The sequence below is a fragment of the Trachymyrmex cornetzi genome, unplaced genomic scaffold (assembly GCF_001594075.2).
Source record: "Trachymyrmex cornetzi isolate Tcor2-1 unplaced genomic scaffold, Tcor1.1 scaffold23, whole genome shotgun sequence".
Taxonomy (NCBI): Eukaryota; Metazoa; Arthropoda; class Insecta; order Hymenoptera; family Formicidae; genus Trachymyrmex; species Trachymyrmex cornetzi.
The window spans coordinates 2,774,833-2,798,876 of NW_017296956.1; the positions used below are offsets into that span (position 1 = coordinate 2,774,833).

General features: G+C 34.2%; 1 protein-coding gene across 2 annotated transcripts in view; it reads right to left on the reverse strand.

Annotated features, from left to right (window-relative positions):
- Positions 1-6,188: 6,188 nt before the first annotated feature.
- Positions 6,189-24,044, reverse strand: part of LOC108760867 (serine/threonine-protein kinase 32A) — a 28,596-nt gene continuing 10,740 nt past the window's right edge. For both annotated transcript variants that reach the window (XM_018507126.1, XM_018507125.1), the window contains exons 3-10: positions 21,440-21,495; positions 20,274-20,442; positions 17,727-17,924; positions 10,522-10,611; positions 9,762-9,928; positions 7,757-8,037; positions 6,749-6,958; positions 6,189-6,436 (exon numbers count right to left, since the gene is read on the reverse strand). In XM_018507126.1, the coding sequence (XP_018362628.1) occupies positions 6,265-6,436; positions 6,749-6,958; positions 7,757-8,037; positions 9,762-9,928; positions 10,522-10,611; positions 17,727-17,924; positions 20,274-20,442; positions 21,440-21,495 (1,343 nt within the window). In that variant the 3' untranslated portion in view covers positions 6,189-6,264. The remainder of the gene's footprint in view (positions 6,437-6,748; positions 6,959-7,756; positions 8,038-9,761; positions 9,929-10,521; positions 10,612-17,726; positions 17,925-20,273; positions 20,443-21,439; positions 21,496-24,044) is intronic.

Sequence of the window (24,044 nt, forward strand, 5' to 3'; positions counted from 1 at the left end):
ATAATTTGAATAATTTAGGCAAAGAAATTGATCTTTTTTACTATAACTAATAAAATATTAAAAATATTTTTTTTCGATTAATTTTCAGCGTAGTTTAAAGTACATACGTGCGAGGTAGCACTTGCAAAAAATTATGTGTTATAGATATATTGATTGTTGTTGTATCTCTTCATGGAGCAAAAATTGATCGTTTAAAATTTTTTTTATTCTCTGCAGAAATATAAGTTGAGATTAATAGACGTGAATAGAGTGCATATCTGCGATAATATCTGATGGTAATTATCTAATGTTATAGACTGATGACAATAGTTTAAGTGTCGTTCATAAAGGATATTCGAGACAGATGGAGGAAAATTATCAATATTTCTTCATGTTTAAACAGAGAGAAAAAGTACTCTATTTTTCTGAACACAAACACATCCACATACATACACACGCGCATATTCTAAAAGAAATAAATACAAAAAATACAAATAATATATTTTCATGCTCTAGCCGCTTTATAGACATGTTGTGGTCTTCCATGTATTGCCATTTGAGCGTGCAGGGAAAACAATAGGTGCTTGTGTATCGGCTGAAGAGGTAGAGAAACGGCAATACTTTGTGATATTAACAAATATGATTTATTTTAAAATCTATTGTTTCTAATCGTACCGGTGACGTTCACGTAGATATATACGTAGAACTAATGATGATTGTTTTTACGCGCAATAGACACTTATCTCGCTATTACTTACGTATATATCATGTATATAAATCTTGCGTATATATATAAAGGAAACGTTTCTTTTTATTAAATCTCTATCCTCGTGATTATTCTGCATATCCTAGCTTACTGCTCCGATATCAGTATCCAAAACATATTCCTGATAATTCCCCTGAGAATAAATGCACTCTAAAAAATATGAGTGAATTATACACTATGTCGGTGTTTATATAATATTCATCGTGTTGACGTAAACACCAAGATGTAAATTTGACGTCACAGATGGATTTAACACCAATATAATGTTATATCCTTACCATGTTATGATATTTATATCAACACCTACACGGTGATAATTATATCTACACCCATGATATTAAATTTTTATTTTTTAGAGCATGTGTAATTTTATAAATTATAAATAAATTGCAAATTTTCATTTATTTGTTCCTTCTTTCATAAATGTAAGTCTTCCACAGCCAGAGATGCGGAACATCAAGTTGCATCTTGACAAAAGTAGGCCAAAACAACTCGAACACAAGTAACTTTTTTCCATCGAGATCTTAATTCCTTTGTTATTGTTTGTTCGCGATTGTTTTCCACACTGCAAGAGTGTGAGATGAGATTAACGAGCGGCAATAATTACTTTCCTCTTGCAAAAGCGTGCTTCGTTTTTCTTTTTTTTTTATCGGAAGTGCAGAAAATGAGGGAATTAAGGCGGTCGTCGCAGAAACGCCTCTCATTTTTCCATCGGACTCGTGGTTGAAATTGCATTAGTTTCGATTGAACTTCCCGATAAGCGCCTCGCAGTAGTTTATCGTCACGGACGACGGCTTTCCTCACTTAATCGGATGAAATAAAATTTATCTGTCTGCCATGCATGTGAGTAAAGCGATTGCGACTGGAGATCAAAATATCTTTTTCCGTAAAAACAGGCACAAACTGTTTTTTTTTTTGCAACGAAGCATCAAAGAAGCTTATAAGCTAAGTGTAATTACAGTTTTTATGGTCCTAAGGGAGGGAACCTCATCTTGCCATAAGAAGGCTAATTTGCCAAGCGCGTAAAGGCAATTAAAAGCAAAACGTCGGGTCTTCGGGTTCCATTAGGTTGAATTTTCTTATTTAACGGCGCCTTTATCGCGCAAAGGGCTTTGCCACGGCTTTCATCGGCCTCCAGAAACTAAACTGCATTATCTTCTATTGGATTTCCCCATCGAAGACCGGCGCGATTGCCCTTCCCGCGCTTCATTACTCTTCTCCGTTAAGAACCACATTTATCCGCATAGACACTTCATCAGCATTATTCTGTGGAAAGCTGTTAATCCTTTCGCAGTATAAATGTTCTAAGACAAAAATGTTAATATGTAATTTTTCCCTCAGATAAATCTACTAAAAAGATTTGTTTTAATCGGAAACATTGATAGTAACGAATAAAATATGTGAAATTTAAATTTTTCATCATATTTGACTTTCTAGATATTTAAAGATATATCAATGTCGTTTATGAATATGTTACTCAGAAACATACAATTTACTAAGAAGATTTAATTGCAAAAGATAAAGTGAAAAAAATTATAAAATCTGTATTTTTTTAAAAATATCTTTTACTATATATATTTTTTTATATCTGTATAAAAACTAAAATTAATAAAAAAGCAATTATAATATAAAAATACATTTTAATACTTACGATTAGTAGCTAGATAGATTATCAAGCCACCGCGAGCTTCGATTACCTGTTCAATTTTAGTTCCAGAGTCAAAACCATCGATGCAAAAAAATTAATGTAGGTAGGATTTCGGAAACTATAAAGTATTGATACACGTTCGTGTGACGCTTACCAACACTTTACAGTTTCCGAAATTTTACTCACAATTGAATCTTTTTACGTTGATGGCTTTGCGTTTTGGCTCTCAAGCTAAAATTGGACAGACCTGGATTACAGCATTACATTATTCAGCGTACTATTAACCAATTTATCCACAGAAAAATTTATCACAGAAAAAATCAATATCAATTCGAATATCTTGTCACACAGATATCAATATATCTATAACTTTATTATGAAAATTGTTTTGAAACATTTCCGATACAATATTATAATATCTCATAAAAATATATAAAATCTGTTATGCGATGAATAATGCAGACTACAATTATATAGACAAAATAAAGTCACTCATTGTTTTGCTCCCTACTGTATGCTTATAACTTCAAATTTTTCCAATTATTTCAATAGATGCACAGAGATGCTTGGGGTCGGTTTTTTTTCTTGTAAAATATTTTAATTATATAATTAACGTCGTATCTCGAGATTAAACATAAGAATGTTGTATTTAATACAGAAGAAAAGAGAAAACTTTCAGAGGGGGAATTACGCGCTAATTTGCAGCACTTTATTCGTTTGACAAATTAAAAGCATAAATTGTAAAAGAGCAGAAAAGGATGTTAACTGATTTTCATTTATTACATAGCCACCGTGCACAATCGATGGTTGCACAAGGATATTAAAAATACACTGTCAATAGTTTAATCATCGCGTTACTCGCCACTTACAGCGCCGATCGGACGCGATAATTGGCCCATTATATCAGCTCGCAGCAGCTTTTATAGATGCAATTACCTCGGACTATTCATCCCCCTTTTTAGATACGATCCGCAATGGTTTCACTCGCACAATTGTTCCATAAATTGTGTCAATTGTTTATACTGAGAACAATCGTTAATTTATTTGAAAATTACACATTTTCTTCCTTGAGAATATAAAAAGGTATTTCTTTACTGCAATTCACTTTACCAATCTTTGATCAACGCGCTAATTTTTCGAGGATTTCACGACCATATTGTATATCAGTGTTCGCATTTTTCGTCGGTGTTTTACAGTTGGTGCTTTCCAGCAAGAACGATTCAAAGTGAGAATCAGGAGCAGTTAAGAGCAATATTAAAAAAATAATAATGTATATTATTTAGATAGCCATAATAAAATTGACAATTTTATTATCTAAATATATATTATTATTATTTCTATTATTGTTATCTAAACATATGTATTATTATTTTTTTTCTTTGTCTTGTACACTTGTACAATCGTTTTTTTTTTAATTTTGAGAGTCCGTTAATTGTAACAATTTTTAGAAAAAGACACAGTGTAATACAGTGATCATTTCTTTGTTTAACAGTGGCAAACAACAATGATTTACTGTGTTACACTGTATCATCAGTATTTCTTATTGGAAAGCACCCAGTGTCTGGCCGGGATCTATATTGCATGGCAGAGAGGCACGGTGACCCGTTTCACCCTTTTCTCACCCTCGCGAAACGGCGCCAGTGCTATCGATTATATGGCGCTCCTTCGACAGTCACTCTCAGTTAATGCCAAATTTTATCGCGTTCGTGATTTTTGAATATGAAACGCTAATGAAGGTTGAACGGCTTCCCGGCGAGAAATGGCCGTTATTTGAACGAATCGATGTCGGAATTATTGTATCGAAATTGATTCGACATCAATAAGATGAGTCATTTCTCGTTGAGATTTTCCCCGACTCGATAATTCGATTCGTTGAATAATGTAAATGTGCGAATGATTATTTGAATGTAAAATTGAGATCGCGACAGAGTCGCGTCAGAGTGAATAATTAATGTAAATAAAATATTGCGTTCGTTCGATTTCCCCAGTTTACGTGGAGTAACATGTTAAACGCGAGCGCAATTTTGTTTGCTGCATATTCTGTTTCTATTCTGCAGAGGGATTTAAGGGTGTACGCTAAAATCCGTTAACAACATGTCAAAGATATTTTTTATTCTCAATTCGCGTACATAGCTCGTTTCTAAACAATATATATTTTTATAGAACAATATATTTATATATATATATATATATATATATATATAAAGATAAAGGTAAGTGTTAAAATTTATCTCGCACACATTCAACTCACTTAGCACTCTTAGACCACCAAGAAATCTTTTTTATCCACAATCTTCTTTTTTACACTCTTCTAAACGCGATTATCGTTGTGATTCTAATTAACAGAATATTTCATATATTACTTATTGTTAGATAACAATGCGCTTAAATGTTACGGTAGCGATTTTCGGAGAAAGTGAAATGAAAAATATTTTCCTTAAAGAACTTTAAAAGTGATGCACGTACTGACTTGTACTGAAAGGATTAATTTATATTATATATATTTATCGGAGACGTGCGTTCTAATCTAAGAGTCGTAACGCAATCAGGTCTTTGAAGCAATAAAAAAAATTTACTACTCGAGTAAAGATAAGATCAGTTGTTCATTATTTCGAAAATAAGCTATGTGTTGGTCGGAGGTTGCGGGATAATCCGAAATGGTAATCTCATAAATGCACGTTTCCTGGTACAGTGATTAAGTGCACACTGCTGGAGTCTGATAGAACTTACGACGATGTGCGCCCAAGGAACATACCAAGTTAAGAGAAAGTCAAAATGACTTTATGTTGACGTCGTCAAAGTCAAAATGATGATTTTTTATTACAAAATTTAACTGTTTATTGACATTAAGAATCAAAATAAAGTCATTTTAATTTTTTTGTTAATTCGAGCGGTTATACCTCCAGCTGCTATCTACATTTTCAGGATATTGCGAATAAAAATAGTTATAATTAACAAATTGCGATAACCGATGCGTTATCAGTGTGTTTATTTATAAAATTTCCCCAAAAAATCCAAACTGAACGTTCGAATCCATCATGGAGTATTATTTATTCAGCATAGCACCAGAAAGAATACGGAGGCCTTGAAATTCACGTTTCTCGATTCCTTTCGAAGCGTAATCGAAAATAAACATTGCGGCCGTGAAGATCCAATGTAGGAGAATATAGGATAAGAGCTTTAAAGATAAATTGCCCCACATTGAATCAAGATAGATAGAAAAATAAGAGCGAAGTGTTATGTGTGATATATATCGTTACGTATCTTTTCAAGAAGAGTATAAAAAACTTCATCTACAAATGGAATTTTTTTCTTATTTCTTTTCTCGTCTGAAATTTTAGTGTGGGAGATAATTGAATGTTAAAGAGACATTTCTTTTTATGACAAGTGCGAGGGATTTGTCGGAGTTCCATGTGCATTTGTAGGATTGAAAAAGTCTACTCACTGGCGGATCCATGGGAGCCATGAAGGCCATGTCTCCCTCTTTGAAATCTCCCTTTTTTTAAATATTTAACAAAATAAATAGTAAAATATTATATATATTTTTAATATTTCTAAAATACTTAATCACAATTCTGATACTCTAAAAATATTTTTTAATTTAAGAGAAATTCCTAGATATTAACAACATAGATTTCGTTATATTATTCTTTTTTCGTGTTAACATAATTTTAAATAAAACGTTTTGTGAATTATACATCTTAAATAATATTTTTTCTATACAATAATTTAAATAATAATTTAGCATTCTATCTTTTCATATTTGATCTTAAAAAAAGTTTCGCTTTTGGCCCCCCTTGGGGACTTTCTGGATCCGCCAATGCTACTGCTCTCATATAGGCTACATCGAATATAGCGTGTCCAGTATTATCTAAGACGTACTAGGCTCCGGACTTGCGTCGATGAAGTCGATGTCCGAAGACGTCGCGGCGCTCGCTCGGCGACCTTGTCTTGGCGACGCGCTTATGCGCGCTTTGACGCTCGTCGTCGAGACGCTCAGTCGATTTCCGGTTCGCTGGGCTGGCAGATGTTGCTGCTTTGTTCTGTAATCAAAGGGTTCCGGCACGGATATATCGCTACGTGCGAGCGCTGAGGGAGATACATGTCGCATCGCTCAGGAGAGATTAACGTACACGGTGTCGTCCGGGATCTCAAGTCCAAGACACGGGATTATTTGCGGGAGTTGAGGACAATATCGGGAAATATTGAAAAAACGAAATAGAGCGTAGGATTATTCAATTTGAAACATTTATCTTCAACAATAGCTATCGGCGAAAAGGTCGGGATGAGAGGGGGAAAAAAGAAAGAGAAAAATGTGTCAATAATCCCGAGGAATTTTTTTTACTCGAGCGTACTTGAGTCTTTCTTCGGCACCCTTCATGGCAGTGTTCAGTTCCTCCTCCCACTGTTTTTCCTTCTTCTCCCTTTCCTGTCTCTCGATCTCACGCTCGCGATTGTACACCCGGTATTCCGGGATGTAAGCTAATCTCCGCGTGTCTACGCTCGATCCAGCCCCTTCGGCGAACCCACCGGCATCCTCCGCCGAGTGTTCGACCCTGAGCGACCTGCAACGGGATGTCGAGATATTGCTTCGACAATTAGCATATTAATTACCTCGGTAATATACAGGATCGCGAGAGGAATACGTAAATTTCAACGTGTTCGTGCTCGTAACAGTCGCTGAGATTGCGTTGTACTATTCAGGATACCATGGTAATTTTCGCGTGAAAATAATTTCGAAGACAGATTCTGCTACGCCATAGAAAGGAAAAATGTTAACATGAAAGAACTATGTATTTTTTTAAGAGAAATAATAAGAATGTCACATTTATATGGGACAGTCCGATTTAAGTCTTCATAATAATAATATTATATGTAAATATCTAAAAAAAAGATTAAATAATTAAGTATTTTTTTACGGCGGTTATGAACAGCGAGCTTAAAAATTCAAAAAATATAATATACTATGATTCTGAATAGAATACTAGTCGACCCGAGCTTTACTTTAAAAAGGGTCTTTTCCCAGAAATATCAATTCAAAATATAGAAAATTTTAAGATATCTTGCAGCACACACTGCGATTATTCACAGATTTTACGGTAAAAATCTTATTTCTATTGGCCGCAATCCCCTGAGAACGGTAAACGGGTTTTCACTGAAAATTATTTGATGTATTATTAATGCGAACACACCTACAACTTCTGTCTTATATCTCTCTAGATACAGACAAACATTCTGGGTGTGTTTGCATTAAAAATAAATAAAATATTAATTTTCAGTGACAACCCGTGTCATGATTTTCGTCAGTGCAATTTTCGCTCGATTTAACAATAAAGGAACGATGATCGCGAAAAGCAACCGACCTCTGTTTAGCCAGGCGTTTCTTCTTCTTGTGCAGCGGTTTCGTCTCGATTATCATTTCCTCGAGCTCGAAGGTGGGATCACAATTCAGGTGATCTTTCGGCGGGGTGAAGCGCGGCTTTATCTGCTTGTTCAGCACCTTATCGAAGTCCAGGTCTCTCATCGCTTTCGCCTGCTTCAGTTCTTTCAAGCACGACACTCGGGCGCTCGGCGCAAGAGTTAACAGGCGATCCAGGAGATCGCGTATCGACGAGCTCCAGTGTGAAAGTACCGGCCTTTCCTCCTGAAAAACGGGGTATTCGTACTATACGAGTACCTTCTCGTGTTCGTCGTAAAAATAAAAGTGAGCATAACCAAACATTTGTTGTGAAAACCGGAGGCAGTAGAATTCAAGACCTCAAAACATGTTTCTTTTATAAAACTATTTCATAAAAAGAGGCACTATAAAATATATATTTTTTTTTAATAAACTATTGAGAGATAATTCTTCAAGAGTAACAATCCTGATTATGTAAAATTATCTTGGTTTAGTTTAAATAAACTTGATGGGATCATTTAAGGCTCAAAAGGACGTTCTTCCTCATAATTCAAAGAAAAATGTTGTATATAAGATAAACTGTAAGAATTGTAACGCCTTATATGTAGGGCAGACGGGGAGGAAATTAAAACAAAAGTTGTGCAGAGCATCACAATAATATTAATAGAAAAACTGTTAAATCGTCTGTTATTACTGAACATAGGTTGAATTTTGAACACAAATTTGAATGGGAGAACACCGAGATATTGGACAATGAAAGATACTATAGTAAAAGACTCGTGTCTGAGATGCTTCACATTAAATCTCAAACTAATAGTTTAAATTTAAAATCGGACACTGAATTTTTGCATGCCTATACTAACATCCTTGACAAAATTATGACTTAATTCTACATTTAATTTTTTGATTTAATTTGATTATATTTAGCATTGTTTTGACTATCTACATAGAAGTTTTAACTTATGACATTCAGCGACGCTGCGAATTGTTTGTATATTTCTTGACACATCTCTCATCTATAATGTTTATGTCTTGAGGATCATTTCAATTTTATACTTATCACGGGACAGTTCTCTCAATATATTTTTTTTCCTCCTTTGCGTTATGTTTGATCAAAGTTTGCAGCTGGTGAGTTTCTTTAAGTTTAAATTAGTTAACCATAATTAAGTTTATTAATTATTTCGTAACATCCCTCCACAAGTTATATTTGTTATCGCTAGTTCTCACTTGACTAATCAGTCAATGAACAAGGATGCTTCTCAAAATTTGGAATTAAAGGGGCTCTCCCGGTTGCTCTCTTGGATCGTTTAAGATGCGAGTATTGATCACTGCTATTGTTTGACATCGTTGATGATGGCTCGAATGAAGCCGAAACGTTCGACTTTGATTTTTGCGAAATCTCTTGCGAGGTTAATGTAAGAGTTTTTAGAATATATTTTTTACACGCACTTAATAACTGCGCCTTTCTTTGGCTCTCAATCGCCCGTCAATTTATTGTGATATTCACTATTGTTATTTAATCCTGATTATCTCTAAATAAAAAGACCTAAATTATTTTCATAATCACGAATGTAATTTCAAGATTCTATATACTGAAATACATGATATTTCACGTTGTATTTACTTTCAGAATTATTCAGAACTAGAATGTTACAAGGCATGTTAAAATGCTTGTGTTACGCAAGCGGATGGACGTACAGGGCAGAACACTGTAACACGTCGTGGCACGTGTCGTGCCAACGGCGCGCTCATGACAAGTCCTTAATTAACGTTACAGCTGAGACATAATGTAATCTTAATTAACAGCTAGAATAACGCACACGTATTACCCAGAATGGTTAAAAAAATTTACTCGTATCTCGTAACCTTTGGACAAGGTGGAAAGAAGAAATGAAGAGTCACGCGACGAACCTTTTTTTATCTCACATCAATTAACTTTTTTAATTACTTTTGTTACACTTGTATCTTACCTTCAAGATCCTCAGAGCCTCCCTGTTGGACGTTGTGGAGTGAAGTGGATACGGCCTCTCCATGGCTAGGGTCTCCCAAGCGAGAATTCCCAGACTCCACCAGTCCACCGCGAATCCGTAACCGAGGACACCATATTCCTCACACGAACACATGTAAATCTCCGGGGCTGATCCGTGTTAAAAAGAAGAAATGCAAGAAAGCGTACCGGTCACGTTATTCGCGAGAGCGGCTCCGAGTTTAAAGTAGACACAAAAGATAGATTTGAACTGATGCATGAAAACAAAGGAAGCTCGTTATTCTTTTTGAAATGTGACCCTTTTTTTCTAGACATAAATCTCTCTTGATACCGCGCAACATCTTGTTTGATGTGAAGACGCAGCTTTCACTTAAAGATCACGAACCTTTCTTTCATTCGTAAAATAAAAGCTATCGTATGAGATGAATAAAGAATCAGCAGAAACAATTTATAAAAATAATAAAATTGACCGCAATTATAAATTATAAATCTGACATGCATTTGTATTAAATATGTATAGAGAGAAATGTGCGCGCATAACAATTTAAATAGTAATATGATATACAGAAAACGATACTGATAATATGTGTGTTTTGAAATTAATTAAATATATTGAATATATTGTGTAAAAATAAATATCGAAATTAAATAATGAAAATGACAAATTAAAATGACGTGATTTAAAATGCAACTATGTGGAATAAGGTAAAATTATGGATGTCAGACTATTCGTTAACACATACCTATGTACGGTTTTGTCCCAGACATCGAAGTTGCCAACTGTCCGTTTTCAAGTACAGTAGCAATGTTGAAGTCTGTCACATGGGCGTGGCCTAGACAAGCAAATTATCCTTTGTAGTATCCGCCATCATAATTAATTAAATGAAATATTTGAGCACCTTGAAACATCTCTCTTAAGGAAAAAAACAGCAATTACACGTAATGACTATCGATTAATACTGAAAAGTGGCATTTTTATCTCGCGAGATATATTTAAAATTTTCCTTTCTTTCCTTTCAACAATATGAAAAGAGATATATGTATAATAATGTATACAGCGTACATGAAGAATCCAACTGTTATTCTGATTTTATGAAATATAAATTATAAACTTCCTTCAAAGTTTTTATAAGCGATATACTTTGTGATTTCATAATGAAACAGTGACACATATAACAAAATTCATTTGATGTATTTATATAAAATGTATGGGAAGAGAATTCGCCATATTTAGATTTTTGAAAAACAAAGTCTCTTTGATTACACAAAAATGTCATGCTATACCTTTTTGAATATCAAACATGAAAAACAAAGTCAATAGAAGATACAAAATGCAGGTTTTACCAATGTTATCAAAACCTTGTTGATCAATATTATTTGTAAAATTTAACTGACCAATCTTGCATTTATTGCAACCCAAAACTTAGACTAATATTCACATTCCTTATTCTAAAATTGTAAAAGTTCTTATTTTAAAACCGTCTTAAGTAATGTCTTAAGTCAGATCGGACTATGTATTGAAAATTGAGATTAAAAAATTAATATTTGACCAATCAAAATAAAATTTCTTTGTTCTTATTGGTCACATTTTAATCCTCAATCTTCAATCTCAATCTTCAAGTATCTTCAAGTAATCTAATTTAGGAATTGCGATGCTAATACGACTCTGTGTTTAACTTATGACGTCCTACTTAGAAAGTCTTAAATATGAGAACTGACTACGAATACAGGCCTTAACGTTTTAGATTACAGAGGTGATAAAGCATATTTTTCTATATTTCCCAGCTCTCGCTTAAGGTATTATAAAAAGATGCGCGGATATAATAATATGGCAATTAACACGTGTGAATAATACACGTGTGAGTTCGCGATCTTTAGATGTTTCTTGTGGGATGAACGCCTAACGGACCCTAACTATATACCGCATAGCTATATCTATGGGTCATCAGAGGACTATTAAGGGATGGATACACACACCCAACACACATACGTACACACACACACACACACACACGCACGCACGCGCGCGTGATATTGGTTTTCCAACGCGATATGTCGGAGCTCTCTCGCGTGCACTGTGCTATACCCGCAATATTTATCCGTTGCCATTTTCTAAACATCGTGTCGACCGCAATGTGGCTCGAGCAACGATGTAAACTGGAGAGAGAGAATGAACTCCGACGCACACATCATCGCAATAACACACAATCTCCCCATTGTAACTGAGTCCGTGCTTTAGTGCCAGGCACGTGGGTAGTTTGCGTATACATAGGGAAGAATAGCTTCTCACCTTGTATACGAAGGGATATAAAAATTGACGACCTCTTTTACGGAAAGCAGAATCTTTTCATCGAGGTGATCGTTTATCATTCATTGCTTATCAATAGAAATAAGAAACCGATATTTAACCGATATTTATTGGCCATATAACTTTTTGCAATCAATTAATCAATCGATTTATAATTAAAAAGTAATAAAGCATACAACGCTAATAAAATTGTTTAAAATTTATAAAAGTGGAAGTTATTAGCCATTCAATTTGCTAGAGCGTATGTTCTAAAATTAAACGTTTATTTTCACAGCCACTTTTAAAGGTATAAGCTTTCGATAACAATTTCCGATAGAAATAATCAATACCTATTGCGTTCACCACTCAGTTTTGGTATCGACAGCCGTCTACGGAAATGAAAAACAAGTGACATATTATTTAAACAACTCGTTCATGAATAATGTGAGAGACACCCTTCGTTGCGAAACTCGCTGACTCGTATATCTGCGAGATAGATTAGGGACTCCTTTGGAGTGTTCCCTTAACTTTGACTAGCTCATGAAATGTTTGATGGCTTCAATCTGCTAAATTGCCTCTTCCTATTGACGTCTACTGATCTCGCGTGCGCGAAGTCGTGTCTAGGTAAAATTAGCGGAATAAATTGCGACGACCGCACCGTAGAATGCGGAAGGAAGTGAGAAGTAGTCTATTATATCTTCAAAATTTTACGCCGTTCGCCATTGTAGTTGCGCTTTAGACTTTAATAAAAGTAATTTCTACGTGATTTTCTCCTGGAAGAACGAAGTTTCATGTGCAAGATGCTAGACTGTAGATCAGACTACAGGTTGGTCCTCCAAAGTTCTTAACCGCACCTCATTCTGCCATATTATGCTAAATTACCTCGCTCCCTTAGCTTCTTCAACTACGCAGATATTCTAGATTTATAATTATTTTTAATGATATTGCGATAATGGAATTACGAGCGAGCGAGCAAGTAAAGTGACCTTTAAGAGAAGACTTCGAGAGACTATCGTAAAGGAAAGAGATTTACTCATTAGTTTACTTAATGGTTTTCTTTTTAGACAATTATTTAAGAATGCTATGAGGTGTATAGTTTCTGCAAAAAAATGACAGGAATTGGAAACTTATAGTTTCCATATATAAAAATAAAACGTCAATATTTATGTTTAACAATATAATTTTACAGTTAAATTAAAATTTTCTCATTTTATTTTAATTATTTTTAAAAATTATGTTTGCTTCTTGTCGAAATAATTTTTTATTCAAGATTCTAAATCGTCGCCAAATTTTTTATATTACTTTTATAAATACTTTCTTAAATATAGAAAAATCTATAGTTTTCATTTTGTTCAAAAATATATGTAATGCATCCTCAATAAAATCTCTGCACAAGGAAATTTCGAGGATATCTTGTCGCAATTCCAATTTCTAGGAAGCATTTTTCACTTTCGATTGATTTCCGAAATCTCTTCTCACATATATAAGTCAAATCGATCGAGACCCGCTCTGTCATTCGTTATATCGTCGTCTGGCCTGAATCCACACATGGAACAGCTGTATTTTGTATCGCTTGATGTCCCTCGGGCGATATTTTCCCCGGCTGAATGGGTCCCATGCCACGCTAGATAGGATACGAAAGCCGAGCGATAACAGTAGGGACACCGGTGCGTAATTTTAAATGATGCAGAAGCAATCTCGGGATTCAAACAGCCGTCGGCCAGGTGCAGGAGGAAATTAGGATAACCTCCTTCCTTGCGACCTCCACCCTGTTCCCTTCTACGGGATCGTAAACGTACGTATCTGCTTTTCACGTCCCTGAGGCACTTCCCGACGAAACAAGCACTCTCCGTCGCACCCTCCATCGATCTTTTCTATTAAAGAGGATCCAACTTTTGGTACAACTCTTTTCGTTTCGTCATCCCCATTTGTTCATCTCGTCTCTCCCTCTCGCTCTCGTAATTTTGCCAACGTCAAAGATGGTACAATGTATCCACGCATTGTTTGCCATCATTACCGCCACAAGTTCAATTTTCGTTTAACAGAAAATCGATAAGGCAATCGCCCGGACGTAACCAAATATATCATTTTCTAATTACGCTTATGCTAATAGAATTTTCGCGGGTGCCCAAGCGGTGACGGCCTTCGATCGCGCGGCAATCTAATCCGCCTTACGGATTGGTTTTGCTTTTGCTCTTGGTTTGTTTGTATTTGTTCGTTTCGCTAATAAATGCATATAAATCCAAGGAGCCAAGATGTCAAGAGCTCGAAAAGTGTCTGCATTATTTAGCGTCTCTCTCAAGATTTACTCGGCTTTTCCCTTTTACGGCAACTTCTGGCGAAGTCTTCAATATTTTGACAATAAATCGATATCGGGAAGAAGCAAGGCGGAAAAAATGTCACCGATAATTTCTGAATCCTGGCTCGTGCAAGGACGAGAGGCGACATTCCGCATTGATAAAACAAGAGAAGACGCTTCATCGCGCTTCGTCGTTCTCAAGAATCTCTGAGAACGAGCGAAATACTGGAGATACGCGAGAGAGTATCAATATCTGGTAAAAAGTACATAATAAGGCCTTTCCCTGCTTATTTCATTATAAGAGCCGCATTGAGATCCTGGAGGATCCTCGAAATCTTATTCCCTTGAAGGTAACTTTCTAAAACGATATTATTGGAAACATGGGTATATTCAGGATTTAGAGAGGGGGGAGAGGGGAGGAAGGGAATTTATCAATTCCGTTATCACATAAACAGCAATTTTGTACATTAATGGATTACTTTTTTGGGTATTTTAAAAATACATACAGTTATTAAAAACGACATGTGTAGTTGTGAATTGAGTACCAATCAATGGCACACATTCTATTTTCTGGCTCAAAAACTTTGCGAAAACTTTTTTTTGATATATTGGACACTCTGTCAAAGCTCTAACTAATGGAAGTTCCAAAAACTACTTACATCATCATAACGGAAAGAAAAAAATATTTATAGCAATAAAAAGATATTCAAAGTCAAAAGTAAAACTATATTTTTTATAATAAAAAATGAATAAATAAATGTACAAAATTTCGGGATGGACTCTCGAAACTTCCCCTGAATACATCCATGATCGGAAATGAAACTTTTATAAGGTGTCGATTAGTTTCCGAGGTGAGAGATAATACTTAAAAATTGTAATTTTAGAAGACAACATAATAGAAAATCCTTCCTCGAGAGAGCCGTAACATATTAATTCTGTTTACGAAGCGAACGACATTCGTTAAATCGTTACACGTAGCACGATGTACGATAATGCTGTTCCTCGCAGGTAATTTTCGCGCCGCACGCGTCGTCGTAACATCTTATATCGTCACCATCTACTAAATCCACATTCAGGATATATATTAATCTCACAAGATTAAGGGTGAACGTGATGGGCGGATGAATAGCGCGAGAACGTAGGCGACGGTTAATCCCGCTAAAACCCGCCGATTGCAGCGGCTCGTAGCTCGTATTCGCGAATAATCTCATTCGCCGTGCGAGATTCACTCGCCCGAAGGATAATCCGGTTCTTGCTTGGCATTTTGGAGTAACTGAATCATGGGCGCGATTAGAAACGTTTGTCTGTGGTGTCACCGACATTGGCGGCCGCCAGATCGGCGCTTGATATGCAAACGAGAGTCAGCGTTGGACAAGAGCTTAATTCTAGCTTAATGACAGCTATTTTGAGATTTGCAACGCACCAAATTCACTGACAGATCCATAAAGAAGTCATATGGAAGACTCCCTTGAAATCTCCTTTTTTAAAAATATTTCTAACAAAAATAATATATATTTTTAATTTTTCTAAAATGCTTGAACCACAATTTTGACATTCCAAAAATATTTTTTAATTTACGAAACTCCTAGATACAGAAAACATAGATTCTATTATATTATTCTTTTTTTACATTAATATAATTTTAAATAAAAGGTTTTATGAATTTTACATTTAAATAATATTTTTTTAATGTAATCATCTAAATAATAATTTAATATTCTCTCTCTTTTCATATTTAAAAAAAAATTCGCTTGGACCCCATTTTGACAAATTTCTAAATTCGCCAATGCTAGTTTCGGTGATTTAAGTACACAAAAATTTGGTAAATATTGTAAACGCGGAGAAATAAATTTATTCTTTCTCTCGGGAAATCTCTCGTTTCCTTTTCTATAAATATGTCGCAAAGATTTGCTCTTTCGTTCGATTTGTAAATCCGCACGTGCGAAAACTAACTGATCAGATTTAAAGTTTATTTATGTCCACTTTCACCGCAGCGGTTACTGGAATAATAATCGCATGTTTACATTGAATGCAACTTTTGCATTGTGTTAAATGAAACTCGGGATTATGTGACCATTGTTAAAGCCATGACTTGAAATGGTGACGGGGGATGTCGAGTGATTTGCTCGCTGTACGGATTACGTCATGCCCTTTTAAATCCTTCCGCGCGATAATCCTTCCTCTAAAATTTATAATAAACTGTTCGACTTTATTTAATGAACGCATGTAACGCATTGATTTTACACGATATCATAATTAAATCGCAGTTAATTTTGTTAATAATTAATTTTAACAATTAAAAGCTCTCTCCTATGATAATACCTTTCATGTTGTAAATGCAAATGCATATACAGGCGGAACTCTCGAAGGTAAAACAATTAAATAATTTACGAGTTAAACCTCTAAATTAAATCTATATAAAGTTACAAAGTAAGAGATATTTAGTGCATTGAGCTTTATCACTATATGTAAAACGTTGCTGTCAAATTTTCGGGGTGTTTTTCCGACATTCCCAGCTGAATAAAAACTTTCAGGAAATCCTATGGTACTGCGGAATTAAAAAGTTACACTATTTTTTTCAAAGTTTTAAAATGGTGTAACTTCTTAATTTTAAAAAAGTCGAAAATTTTTTTTTTTGTTTAAAGTTTAGTTTATACATGTAAAAATATAACCCCACTTAAAATGGGAAATTCAAAGTATTTACAAAGTTATAGCTGATCTTTTGAAGCGTGTCCCCTTACTTTTTTAAAACGACATTTTTCAAATTGGCATACGTTATAACTTTTATAATTTTTATTCGATTTATTTGAAACTTTCAGAAATAACAATTTTACGATTAGTTATAAATTATTATTATTATTAACATTTTTGTGCAAAAATTTTTTGTAAAAAGTGATCGGTTTTTTTCAAACGTTCATAATTTTTATAAAATGTATATTTCTGAAAACCCCTACGTACTTCTTTAATAAATGTTATGTAGAAAATAAAAATTCTTAGCTTTTTATTCTAGATCAAATCGTTTCATAGTAATTATACGTCGATTGCGCGCTTGCTGAATATCAACTTATTTTAATCAACTATAGTGCCGCCATTTTCTTTGACAAAAATTTTTATGTACTTCGATACATGTATAATGAACGTGTCTTTATGAACTTTTAATTTACTATATCCTTTTTGCACAAAAAATTCCCAAAAATAGCTTTTTTTTGAGGGTCCAAAGTGTAACCCCTTAAGTTCTCTCGACGAGATTAATTATCTTTATCTGTATTATTCTCTTGTGACCGCGGTCGACTGCAGCTGGTGCGGATGAAGGTGAGGGTTTGAGAGATCATCGACGAACGGAAGAGAGATCATCGACTCACCCTCTTCGTCCAGCAGTATATTGTCCGGCTTGATATCTCGATGGATGATCCTGTGAGTTTGCAAGTAATCGAGAGCCAATGCGATTTCTGCCACGAACAGCACGACGCTCTCCTCACCGAACACAATCTCTTGCTGGATATGATATCTCAGGTCGCCGCCCAAAAGTAGATCCGACACCATGAAGAGGTCCTCCTCGTCTGCAACAGGGCGTAACAGGCTTTTGATCCTCTCTTCCTACACACCCCAAAATCGTTTTTTTTTTTGTCGCATTCACACGCTCTCGCGAGATGAGAGCGACGCGTGGTTCGTCGAACGGTTGACCGATCAATATTGGCCCAGTACAGTCAAGCACGGAGTTCGGGAGATACGTTATTGTCCCGATATTTCACGTACGGAGCCATAAAACCGATTTCAAACAATACGCAATATAAACGGACCTTCAACGAATAGACGCGCCGCGAAACCACACATGTGAATTTTTATGACGCGACGTTTATTAAAAAACGTTCAAACAAAATTATCGAGATTGCTGTGATTTCCCTGGTTTGCGTATAATATTGTTAATCGATACGTTTGTCGAATACATTTTCATTGAATCGAGTAATTTACATCGTTCACGTGAAATCGTTGTAACTTTATCGATTTTGTTTACATAATTTGCTGTTTCTTTATTCAATAGTGTTATATTGCAAGTATTCACGGGGCTTTGATTAAAGTACAAATCACAAAGATCAAAGTACAATTAAAAATACACTTAAATTACACTTAAAGCAATTAAGAGATTAAAATATATAGAGCTTCTGTTAAAAATTAAACCATGCGTTTAATTTGTATCCACGTGCTTGTTGATTTGTTTTATATATTCCACGTATTGTTAAATGTATCACAAAGCGATAACTTTCGAATAAAACAAATGAAAACAGAAAGCATGATAGCTCAATACGGGGAAACTTTTAACTTGATTATTCTGATAGACAGTATAGACACAAGGTATGCGAGATTGTAATCTCAGTAACAGAGATTGTAATCTGCTAATTGTCACACGGTGACAATATATGACCATATATTAATGTCTACATCTATATATAATTTTATGCAAAATACTAGGTATACCAGAAATCTCTCAAAATTTATATTATTTATCAAATAAATTATAATAAATTATCATTTATAAATTGTATTATTTATCTAATTATGATCAAAGTGTATAAATAATGTTCCAATATTGAATTCGGTTCGGAAAGTGTCAAAGATATTAAATTTATGACAAATATTTTTTTTACAAATATAATTTCGTTATTTCGAGATTATTTCTTCTATTTGCTTCTTATTGTTCAATTATTATCGGTTTATCACGAGGAGAATCCTAGTAATTTTTTTAGTGGTTACACTTCCGTTATCTAAAAATTAATTTGCGACCTATCCATCAAAACGTTTAACGAAGAAAAAATTCAACAACATAGTTTTGTTTTTACAAGTGATATGCGCATTTCGTTTAGAATGTTTAATATTTGACCCAGCTACAGAGTTGGCAGATGAACTCTCATTAAAGTCTTCACGGCAACTGAGCGAGCTTTATATTGCTTGTTTTTGCATAAATATTTGTATGCACCGTCCGTATTCCCGACGTTGAGAGGACTCAGCTTCTTTCAATATAAATTCTGTGTGTTTTTGCGAGATAAGCATAATCGTTTAATACGCGTTTGTTGGCTGGATAAAGGGATTTAAAAAAAAAAGACGTCGTACCTGTAGTTTCGAGATTTGATAACAAGAGTCGTTCATAAAATATTGTAATAAAATATTGAAAAAATATTGTAATAAATAAATATCGTAGTATTAATAAAATAATTAGTAAATTAAAAATGTAAACGTGATTTGAAGAAAAAAATTCAGAATTTAATTATAAAGATATTAAGTCAAAGAACAGCGAGAAAGTTAGTGTTGATTAAAAACCAGTTTAAAGTGTTCAAAGACTCTTTATCTTTTTTATAAATACCTAAATTCATTAGCTCCGTAAACGCTTTGCTGTCTTTGATCATTTTCTCGTGAATTAGAATTTCCCTGATAATTATCTACCGTGTTAATTATCACGATTTTTATTAATTACAATGAAAAGCTATTGTTATACTATATACTAACTATATTAATACACAACGATCGAAATATTATCATTTTAGCATTCATTAAAATTCATAGTTATAAATATATATATTATAAATTGTTTTCTACAGCATTCGCTTGTATCTATAAGCAATTTGTTGTAAATTTTTCGTTAAAAAGCTATTTTTATTAAAAACCTATTTTAGTCTCAATTTTCATATTATTTTTTGGTTATAATTAAAACTTTTTCTTCTTAACAAAAATATTGTAATGTTAATATTTTTCAAATCGCCAACGAAAAAGAGACGAAACGGTAGAATTAAGTAATACGGAATTTATGAAAAAATTTTTCCAAACTCTCAAGAACATCTTTGTATATTTTATGCGTTTTCCATGAGATTTAGAAAAATGACTAAGTGTGATTGATGTCTCAAAAAACTGTTTACCTTGGAAGCTGAACCATAAATTCACCAAGCAAGGATGCTCCAACTTCGACAGGATCTCCACCTCCCTCGCCACATTCTTCAGAGCACCACGTTCCGCGCATTCGTTTTTATGTACGTACTTCATGGCGTACATATTGCCGGTACTGTCACGTTTTTGTACAATGCAGACCTAAAGGCAACAATTACATCGAAATTTAATTTCTGCAAATTCGTGGCTTCTACGTTAAAACCGTCTACAAGTTTTTTCGAATCGATGAATTCGATATTCGCGGAATATTTAATTCTGCAGAATAATAACAAAAAAGGGACAATAAAAAGTCTTCTTTGTTTATTCAGACAGTTTGCGGTAAACTGTAACTGTTGATATTTACTACCTATATTTCGTTTTTTCATCGCTACGTGTTATTCGAAAGAAAACGTCTCGTATACTAGTTTTTCTATAAAAAAATCTAGAATAAACTGAAAACAATTTCAAGCAGCAAATGACTGCGATTGTCTGTTATAAACATTTAATTCTTACGTTTTAATGTTTATTCAAGAATGGGGAGCATCGCGTACTTGCTAGCCCATAAACAGTGAGGGAACGAGTTTCGAAATTTTCACAGCGACCTTACTGATAGATATAAAAGCGACGTGGGACGCGCTTTTTTTTTTTACGATCGAGAGCGTAACGCATTTTATAGCGGCATAAATGCAATTCGCGTTTGCCGCGCTCTACGTTACGGAACGAATAAATGTGCGTCTGTTAGTCCACGTGCCGTTCTTTAAATAATATATTTACGACATATAAACAAATTCGAAAAGTAACTAATGGACTATTTACGATTTGCGCGACTCAAAAGAAACTGAACTGTGTCAATAATAAGAAGACAGAAATCCTACTATTCATTCCCGAGGTTTAAACGCGGTTTCCGTGCGGCTGGAAAGCGACGTGTAAATTACTTCACGATTCAATGTATTAGCGAGACCGCAGGGAACAGTGGTGTGCTTGTTACCATGTATGTAAACATAAAAAAATAGCACAGACACTGCAGGGATTCCTGCCGAGATAAACGGGAAACCGCAGTCTGGACCGACTTTAAAATCGTCGAACTCGCAAACAAGGGCTCGCTTTTTAACGATATGTAAGCACCCCTTCGTGTTTCGGTTGCAAAATAACGACGTACCTTGCCGAAGCTGCCTTTCCCAATGGCGCGTAGGATTTGAAAATGATCGAAATTCACTGCAACAGAGAAATGTGAATCAATTGAGGTAATGCGAAATGACGAATTTATCGGTGGGTAGCACATTGACTCCCCTTCTATTGAAGTGCGATTGAGATGAATAATCGTAACGGTTCGCAAAATCGTTTTGTATTCGTTATTGTATTTTTGCATTTTTGTAAAATGTTAACTCGGCAATAGTCATCTCATTTTTTTTATGTAAATGGTCTCTCTCTCATCCGAGGTGTTTTTATATTCCAATTAAAATTACTATTGACATATTCATTAAAATATTATGGATATGGATTTCCTCACAATTTCCTGAAAAAAGTAGAGATTAAACAAATATTGTATATTATTGATTGTTTTCCGATTTATTGACATTTGAGAACATTATGAATATGGCTTTACTCAGAATTTTCTGGAAAAAATATAAACCAAACAGATATATATTATTGATTGTTTTCCGCTTTATTGGCAACATTTTATTTGAAAACATTATATGGACATAAATTTAATCACAATTTTCTGAAAAGAGTAAGTAGAAATCAAACAAATACATTAAATGGAAGCATGTTAACTTATTCCATTATGATAGTGTTTTTATAAAATAATCATTTCATCAATATAATGTTTTTTTATTGCGAATTTTCGATGGAATTGCATATTTAAAGAATAATTTGTAAAGAATAATTATTAAAAAAAAAGAAAAAATGTAAAAAAAAAGAAAACAATATCCATTTTATAACAATTTACATTTTATTCGCCATTACGGTACAAAAACACTCCAAGTGATTATTCCCGGATTAAACTCGACGTTAATCGGGATTGGCTCTCGTTAGTACTGACATTAGTTTCACCAGTAAGTCAATTTCTAAATTGCTGGTGTTTGTTCTCTTTATGAAACATAAAGGTGTCTTATCAGGTAGCAATTCGTGATTGTAATTGTCAATTAAACTATCGCGATCGTGTGAAATATGACTGTTAATTGAACTACCGCTTTAGTAAACGCGGAAATCGCAATTTTTGGCAGAGATTTGTTTGGAAAGTTTATCACTTCCGCGAAAAATTTGGGAGTATTTACAAATTACTGCAGCATCAAAAGCACGCATAAACTACATATCCTCACAGGGATCAATCTCAATGGATGTATAAGCATACAGTTTATATTGCATGAACACGCAGTTCCGGTTTTCCCGAAATAGCCAAACCGCATAATCGGAGAAACTCAAACAACTTGAGAATTTCGAGTTTGATCTTCTCCAGATTTATCTTGCATAGGAATTATGTTTTCGCCACGAAGTTAATCGATTTTGAAGCACGGTTCCTGCGGGTACTAACGCAAAAATAAGAATGAGGTCTTTTAGCAGTTCATGAACTTAATATTAAAGAAGCTTTAAAGAAATTTAAAAATATTAGGGAGTTTTTGCAATTTATCCAGGATAAATAATTTGCCGTTTATCCAGGATAAACTCTAAGATCAGGTTATCTTCTTTTTACAACTAATTAAGAAAAGGATAACGTGATTTTAGCGTTCACCGTATCTGGATTCACATTATTGTAAAAACTCCCTACTAAGACAGTATAATACTAATCCTCAGTATACACAACCTAAACAATTCCCTATGCATACACAACAGGTATTTTTTATCCGGCATTTTCTTTTGCTTGTATCTTGAGTTGTAATGCATCAATTTTAATTAATTTTTTTTTAAATTGTCTGTTTAAAGACGGAAAAAAAGATTTTTCGAGCAAGTCAAGCAGTCGTAGCATAAAAGATATTGTGCAATAAGTAAAAAGGGATCGATAAAAAACGTGCAGGTTTGAAAATAAATCGGATTATTAACTCGTTGCGTATACTGATGATTAAATTATGTTTATTATAGAAATTATAGAAATTATATTTATTTATAAGTATAATAAGTATACATTTAAAAAGAAGCTGAATACAATAAAATTGTATAAAACATAAATAGGATTCCATAAAATATAAATATATTAAAAATGAAAGTGAGACCTTGTTAAAGTTGTTGACTGACTTGTTAGGTATGAAAAGATAAAATCTGTATTTTTAATATTCGTCACAGAAGTTAAATAGGAATCACGCGGAGAAAGAATTGTGGAGGAGGCACCTCTTTCTAGGAATTTAATTACAATGGGATTGAATATTGGATTTTTCCAGGCGAAATTAAATGTCCGTGGGACCGTCGATACAACTGACAGAAAAGATTTATTAATAGCTTCAGCAACAGCTCGATATTCTGTAATCGAGTCGTAGGCGAGCATTTCCACGCGACGTCGCGCCGTATCGTGTATTTTGTGAGTTATATCGTGAGAGCTTATCCCAGCGAGGTATAAACATGATAGAATAAGGTGATCTCCCGTGAAACGATGCAAGTCGTCGATGCGTATCCGTTCGAGCAAGAATTCAAGTTATGCGAATTATACGATACCAAGCGGAGCGTTATAACTCGGGATGGCATCCCTTTCTAATATTTACATATTTAATAATGTCTTAATAATAAATATAAATCAAGGACATTTTAATTCTAAAAGTAATTCACCTCAA